Raw genomic sequence first — 7,173 nt, 5'->3', positions numbered from 1 at the left:
GCCTATAATTACCAACGCGGTCTAAGCGCGCCAAATGTAAATTGCGCCACTTCTCGTAACCTCCTCACTCGTCATATTTTTCTAATAACTTTTACGATTTTTCGAAGGTATCGAGACACGTGTTTCAACTCTCGTTCAGCTTCTTAGCCTAATCATCTCGGAGAAAGAATAAAAGTGTGAAAAGGAAAAAGAACGTTAGCTAAATTCCGAGAAAATTATATTTAGAAACGCACAGGCGCTTCTCGCAGTCTTCTGAAAATATTAAAACATTACAGAATGTAATAAAATGATGAGAACTAGCTTTCTTATGGAATTAAATTATTAACTAAAAAAACCAACCAGAGCTAATCTTAAATGTAATCTTTATCGAATAATAAAAAGTATACAAATAGAATAAATATTGTGTTTGTGTGTGTGTATAGAATAGATATTTATCATACATTTATCTTATAAAATAAGGATTTATTATATTTATACTACTTCCTTCGCGTAAACGGGATTTTGTAGTAACTTACGATAATTTACTCCGCGTAAACGAGTGAATTGTCGTAAAGTTATACTACAAGAAGTAACGCTCGCGAAAACGTAGTAAAGTAATTAAATATTGTAGCAATCGATTTCTCCTCTCGCTCTGTTCTCAAACCATATAGGATCCTATTGACTTATTATAGTGAGGATTTCTGTTGGAATATGCTGACTAACTGTAGATTCAATTTAGTTATTGCCTTGTCCACGAATAATTACTTTTTTTATGGGTCGGACTCGACTAAAAGTGTTTTCTATTTGTTTCTTCTCTCTCGCGTGCCCCTACTCTCATTCTTCCTGTTTCACCCTATCCCGTTAAAAACTTCCTAAATTGTTACAATTCCTAACAAGCAGAGATTTAATTGATATATTATTCGCTGTGTGCAGAGCACGGTCTTAATTATGAAAAGAAGTGTAATTGATGAAAAATATAATTATGAAAAAAAATGATGAAAATGAAAGTGATTTTTAACATAAAATTTAGAAAAATTACAATTAAATACTACGCTGAAAAAATACATTGAGCTTTCTTCTATAAAGCAAAAAAAAATGTTTCCGCCCGGGATCGAACCGGGGACCTTCCGCGTGTTAGGCGGATGTGATAACCACTACACCACGGAAACTGACTGAAAGAACCGCTTTACTTGTAGCCTATTAAGTACAGTTATATATAACTAAAAGTAAACAGGTATATAAAATTTTAGCAAATTGTGTTTTCATTGTTTCCAAATTATGCTAAAATAAACTAATGTTAAATGTTATTTTAATATCAATTGTCTTTCAATGTCTCTCTATCTCTACGTCACAATTGGAATTTACCTAACATTGACAAAGTACTTGATAAAAGTTTCCTTATTAGCTGTTAATGTACAATCTTATTACCAAATTGCTAAAAGTTACTTCTACAATTTAAGTCTTTCGTGCAATTTTACAATTCAAGTCTTACATGATTTATTTGAAGGTGATAAAAGAAACATTATTTATTCAAGTATTATATAGCGGTTTACAATTTTAATGGAAATAATTAATGATGAGCAGCAGCTGCTTTCCTCATTTGTACTAGGATATTTCCAAGCTCCTCCCGCTTCCTCTTGGCACGGATGTGTGTACCCAACTGGAAAATAAAAAAAATCGGGAATCTTTATTTTCCACCTTCTAAAAAAGCTTTGACGTTTTCTCGCTTGGCAATACCGATTTCTTCTGAAGCAGAAGATGAGAAAATGTCAGGATCTTTTAGATCCTGCCACTACACATTTTTCACTTTTGGCTTATTAGTTACACAGGTATGTAAAATTTTGATAAATTGTGGTTTTCAAATTATGCTCAAATAAACCAACGTTAAATATTCTCTCAATATCGATTGTCTTTCAATCACTCTCTACGTCACAATTGGCATTTACTTAATATTAAACAAGTACTTGATAAAATAGTTTTCTCGTTAGCTATTAATGTACAATCTTGTATTACCAAATTTCTAAACTATCAACCATCAATATTCCATTGATCTATAAAGCAGAACGCAAAGCGTTACAAAATTATATGACATTATATTCCTGAAATCTGCCGATCGTCTGAAACTCGTGAGAAGACATTTACCCGTCTCTTCAAGAATTTCAACGCGCGTTTATCCTTCGACACCTTCAACAACTCCATGGCGCGCTTTTCATAAGGGGCATGTCCTGTGACCTCCCGGATCAGGTCCCGCACGAACTTGCTGTGCTTGGTCTGCTTCTGCAATGATAAATTCAGAATGAATTATAACGCATGCAAGAGAAAGGATAAATATCGTGACGTTTCGTGCAGTTAAATCACGGTGTATCGTCTCATTAGTTGCTTTCCATTTACATCAAAACTCAGATGATTCTCACTTGTGATGTCTCGTTCTGTCTTTATTATTCATTAATTGTCAAAAAGGATAGAACGACGTCACAAGTGAGAATTATCTGAGTTTTGATGCAAATGGAAAGCACCTATTGATCGACACATCATACACACACAACAACAATAAGAAAGGTTATAACTTTCCACCCACCCCTTTTAGCCTGGACGGCCGCAGGCAGACGGTCTTCTCCTTCTCGGATTTGCTCTTAGCCACGCGGATCTTTGTCGTTTTGTGACCCTTGTCCAGGCCGACGGCCAACTCGTATCTCGGAGCCATCCTGCGGACAGATATCGGGTATTTTAGGTTATTTCACGTACGATGCTCGTTTAACGTAAACGTGCGCGAGTCGCGTCTGAATATAACGAATTGCAAATTCAACTCGAATGCCAGAACGAACACGTCGCTAGAATTTCTTTGACCGCGAACGGATTACGGCAATATTTCGAGATTCGAAATTTTGCTAACCTTAGCGACAAACGTCCACGTTGAGAAAGAAGCGTTCGCTTTCTCCTCCTCGCAGTCCTCGCTTTTATACGCGCGCATGCGCGGCGCAAGGTTCTAAATCGACGCTGATCTGCGTAGATTGACGGAAAAGCAGGACGACGAAATATAATGCTAATTTCGTGCTATAATAATTTGCAAATTTGATGACAAGCCATTAAACAATTCCATCAATTTCTATAGTATCAAAAGTTTTGAAACTAAAAAATTTATAATGTATTCTGAAAATTGCGCCGCATATAAAATATCGCATTTCCGTTTCCGGTAAGATGCGCTCTAGCGGGGGCGATTTGTAACAATTATAACCTCAAACTGGTTACCGGTTAGGTCCTCGAGACTCTCGAGACACGTGTCCCTAAATAAAAGGACCGGTGGAAAGAGTGAATCCTGCGTCTTCCCGAAGGGAAGATATTTATTAAAAGAGAAGGGAGAAGAAGAATACGTTGCCTTTTTAACGCAGGGTGCAATAAACTAAAAACAAAATGGTTTTGTACAATTTCAAGAAAATCACGGTTGTCCCAACTGCGAAGGTTAGTTACATATGTCGTTTTACATATTTTAGTTATAATATTTTATTTTATCCTTGCCTCGCGGACGGACTTCCGTCCAATATAGTGTTTTACATTATTCTCTTATACATCTTACTCAACTGCAGCTTACTTTACATTTTACATTTATGTTTGCTTTTAACGTTCGCTACATACATTTTTCTTGAACATTATAGTAATATAATAATATTTTGTACGTTGTGATATTCTTTCACAAAACTGACTTTTGCCCCCTTTGTTGTAGGACTTCATCGACATAATCTTGTCGAAGACACAACGGAAGACACCCACTGTTATTCACAAGAATTATAAGATCACAAGGATACGCGCTTTCTACACGCGGAAGGTGAAATTCACTCAACAGAACTTCCACGATAGATTGTCCCAGATAATACAAGAATTTCCCAAGCTGGACGATGTCCATCCGTTCTATGCCGACTTGATGAACGTCCTGTACGATAAGGACCACTATAAGTTAGCTCTTGGACAGATAAATACCGCTAGGCACTTGATTGACAAGTAAGAAAACAACGATTTGTATACGCAATGCGCAAATAACAAGATTTACACAAGATATGTTTTATGATTACAGTGTAGCAAAGGATTACGTTCGTCTCTTGAAGTATGGAGACTCGTTATATCGGTGTAAGCAACTGAAGAAAGCCGCCCTGGGCCGAATGGCCACCATTATGAAAAGACAAGCGGCCAATTTAACGTATCTTGAGCAAGTCCGTCAACACTTGGCTCGTCTGCCAAGCATAGATCCTTACACGCGCACAATAATTATATGCGGGTTCCCAAACGTGGGCAAGAGCAGTTTCATTAACAAAGTAAGTGATACGTGATGATAATTTTATGATTATGAGTAATATTTGATGTAATTCATTTTCACACTCGACAGATCACTCGAGCCGACGTCGAGGTTCAACCGTATGCGTTCACGACGAAATCTTTGTACGTGGGACATACCGACTATAAATATTTGAGATGGCAAGTGATCGACACACCTGGAATATTGGATCACCCGCTGGAAGAGAGAAATGTCATAGAAATGCAGGCGGTGACTGCTCTCGCTCACTTGCGAGCCGCTGTGCTTTACTTCTGCGATTTGTCAGAGCAGTGCGGTCATACCTTGGAGGAACAGGTGAGCTATGGAACATTTTGTGTACAATGTAACATTTGTGAGTTTAAACGTAATATCATAATAATATTATAAACCATGTTTTGTCCATGTAGGTAAAACTTTTCGAATCCATAAAGCCTTTATTCACGAACAAGCCTTTGATGATAGTCTTGAACAAAATGGATATTGTACGTTTGGATGAGTTGTCCCCGGAGAAAAGGGCTGTTTTGAAGCCGCTCGAGGACGATGCGAATGTGCCTGTGCTAGAAATGAGCACCGTCACTGATTTCGGGGTGATGGAAGTGAAATTGGAGGCTTGCGAGCGACTTCTGGCCTACAGAGTCGATCAAAAGTTTAAGACTAAAAAGGTTAGTTAAGTTTTTGAAGTAGTTAATTCAAAAATTCTTTAATGTTGAAAAATTCGACACGCTGTCGTAATGCACGATTTGTAATAATTACAGGTGGAAGGGCTTCTTAACCGATTGCACATTGCTCAACCGAGAAGAGTAGATCCTAATCGCGTGCCGTGTATCCCGGAGAGCGTTCTGAAGAAGAGGCAGGCTGCCGCGGAGAAAGCTGAGAGAAAACGCAAATTGGAAAGGGAGATAGAGGAGGAAATGGGAGACGATTATGTGCTTGATTTGAAGAAAAATTACGATATCGAAGGAGATCAGAAATATGATGTTATTCCGGAAATATGGGAGGGTCACAACGTCGCGGATTACATAGACCCAGACATATTCGAAGTAAGCGCAAACTTTGTTTTATCGAATTGCGCGAGGCTGCCATGGCAAAACGTGTTTCTATGCCGTTCTTTCGTTTTCAGAAATTGAATCAACTGGAAAGGGAGGAGCAGTTGAGGGAAGAGGCTGGCCTTTACGATTATAAGGTGCCGGAATTGTCGGAGACGATGCGCGAGATTAAAGAGCTAGCGAAGCAGATTCGCGAGAAGAAGTTCGTCATGAAGGACGAGGCGCGAATAGTGAAGGCTTCCACGAAGCCGATTATGCCGCGTACAGCCGCCGCCAGGACCCGTGACCGATCGGCCGTGAAGCTGAAGCAGCAGATGGAAGATCTAGGCGTGGATATGGAAGATACCGAAAACGTGAGTATCGCGTATATAATCTGAGTGTCCTCAGATCAGAGAAAATGGTTCAGGACCATTTTTCACATTTGTTAACTCAGTCACCGTTGTATATTTTGGAGTATTATATATTATTTTATATTCTGTGCATCATAACTAGGCGCACTTCAAACGAACGAGAGCACGGTCCAGATCGCGGTCAGAACCATCTAGGAAACGCATGCGCGTGGAATCGTCACAGTCGCGTGCTCGCAGTGTCTCGAAACCGCCGCGAGATGAGATGGGTGTTAAGGATGTTGTGGTAAGTCAGAGATAATTATTTGAAAGAGCTTCAGCGCAACACGATGATCCAATCTACATGTCTAGGTTTTAACAAAAATTAATCTTAAATTGAAAAAAAAAATCAAATTTAGGTACATTAATTTACTCAAAAAGTGGACATTATGCAGAATCCCTCATTTTAACTGTTTTCTAATTTGTGTGAAAGAACATCACACCTATTCGCGCAATAAATGGAGAAACGTAACGTTATTCTCGTATTTATCGCAGATGAAGACCAAACTGAAAAACATCGCAAACAAGGTACAAAAGAAGAAGATAGCCAAGAAGGGTCTCAAGGGCGAGGGCGATCGTTTTATCGGCAACAAGATGCCGAAGCATTTATTCTCCGGTAAAAGAGGAATCGGCAAAACATCCAGGAGATAAAGTTTTCATTCATATCTTACACGTTACTTATACTTTTTCGTTTGTATCGTATATACGTCTGTATATGAATAGGAACCATCATCTTTGGAAATGTAATTTTCAATCCAGATTGTGTTCGAGGTACTATATCGAATGTTACATTAACCGACGCTCGGATAACTGTCGCTAACCGATTTATATTTGATTTATGATCAATAATGCGATTATAGTTTGTGAATGAAACTCGCGTTTTGCGTGTTTGTTGAAGGAGACAGCGGAGATCGGTTTTCCGTTCCTCCGTCGTTATTAGCTGCTAAACAAGCATCTTTGACAATAGTATTTTTGTGACGGCCCAGCGTGGCATGAATGCGCGTGGTTGCATAATGCACACAAGGTAACCTTCGAACTCGAACGGGGTAAGCAGCGGCGTCACGCTCAATGAAACTTTATTGCTGTCGTAGCGAGATAACCCCTCGCGCCGATGGTAGATTTCACATTGCGTTCTATTCATAAAATCACGACACTCGATTCGACTCAATGTGTCGATTTTGCAGTTGTACGATTCTAATTTTAAAACATTTACGAAGGTAACAATTATATAAATAATAAAAGTGATAAAATATTAGTAAATTCAACTCTTAAACTGGACTTTGCTCTAATTTCATTGCTCTAAATATTATTGAACCTTAATTGATAAGATATCGAATTAAAAACTTGGAAAATTGTAGAAAGTTTTCCTTGGAATTTTCACTGAAGATATAATTATTCTAAGTTTACATGATTTTTTTTTCCATTATGATTTAGTCAAATACCAGTTTAAAGTGAT

At 38.3% G+C, this 7,173-nt stretch overlaps 2 protein-coding genes and 1 non-coding gene across 3 annotated transcripts; 1 reads left to right on the top strand and 2 right to left on the bottom strand.

The window, feature by feature from the left end:
* Positions 1–1,075: 1,075 nt before the first annotated feature.
* On the bottom strand, positions 1,076–1,148 carry Trnav-aac (transfer RNA valine (anticodon AAC)). The gene has a single exon. It is a non-coding gene; the product is annotated as a tRNA-Val (tRNA).
* A 327-nt stretch (positions 1,149–1,475) lies between these two features.
* Rpl36 (ribosomal protein L36) lies at positions 1,476–2,988 on the bottom strand. The gene is made up of 4 exons (XM_077408759.1): positions 2,873–2,988; positions 2,558–2,684; positions 2,122–2,256; positions 1,476–1,639 (listed from the first exon to the last, which is right to left on the bottom strand). Exons 2-4 carry the CDS (start codon positions 2,681–2,683, stop codon positions 1,550–1,552), a joined length of 351 nt encoding a protein of 116 aa, XP_077264885.1. The 5' UTR covers position 2,684; positions 2,873–2,988; the 3' UTR covers positions 1,476–1,549.
* Positions 2,989–3,213: 225 nt separating this feature from the next.
* Positions 3,214–6,434, top strand: Non1 (nucleolar GTP-binding protein 1). Its single transcript, XM_077408758.1, has 9 exons — positions 3,214–3,438; positions 3,701–3,975; positions 4,049–4,286; positions 4,358–4,600; positions 4,693–4,947; positions 5,041–5,325; positions 5,406–5,684; positions 5,824–5,964; positions 6,213–6,434. Exons 1-9 carry the CDS (start codon positions 3,391–3,393, stop codon positions 6,366–6,368), a joined length of 1,920 nt encoding a protein of 639 aa, XP_077264884.1. The 5' UTR covers positions 3,214–3,390; the 3' UTR covers positions 6,369–6,434.
* The last annotated feature ends 739 nt before the right edge of the window (positions 6,435–7,173 follow it).

Source organism: Temnothorax americanus, unplaced genomic scaffold, assembly GCF_048541705.1.
Source record: "Temnothorax americanus isolate GAGA-0224 unplaced genomic scaffold, ASM4854170v1 Scaffold25, whole genome shotgun sequence".
Classification (NCBI taxonomy): domain Eukaryota; kingdom Metazoa; phylum Arthropoda; class Insecta; order Hymenoptera; family Formicidae; genus Temnothorax; species Temnothorax americanus.
The sequence above is the reverse complement of the archived record's forward strand: the minus strand, read 5'-3'. Positions and strand labels throughout refer to the sequence as shown.

Excerpts from the sequence above, each read along its gene's own strand:
- Rpl36 (XM_077408759.1), bottom strand. The coding sequence starts at position 2,683 with ATGGCTCCGAGATACGAGTTGGCCGTCGGCCTGGACAAGGGTCACAAA. Across the intron at positions 2,257-2,557 it reads GGCCGTCCAGGCTAAAAGGG|AAGCAGACCAAGCACAGCAA; the intron begins GTGGGTGGAAAG and ends TTATCATTGCAG. Across the intron at positions 1,640-2,121 it reads TGAAATTCTTGAAGAGACGG|TTGGGTACACACATCCGTGC; the intron begins GTAAATGTCTTC and ends TTTATTTTCCAG.
- Non1 (XM_077408758.1), top strand. The coding sequence starts at position 3,391 with ATGGTTTTGTACAATTTCAAGAAAATCACGGTTGTCCCAACTGCGAAG. Across the intron at positions 3,976-4,048 it reads GCTAGGCACTTGATTGACAA|TGTAGCAAAGGATTACGTTC; the intron begins GTAAGAAAACAA and ends TTATGATTACAG. Across the intron at positions 4,287-4,357 it reads AGAGCAGTTTCATTAACAAA|ATCACTCGAGCCGACGTCGA; the intron begins GTAAGTGATACG and ends CACACTCGACAG.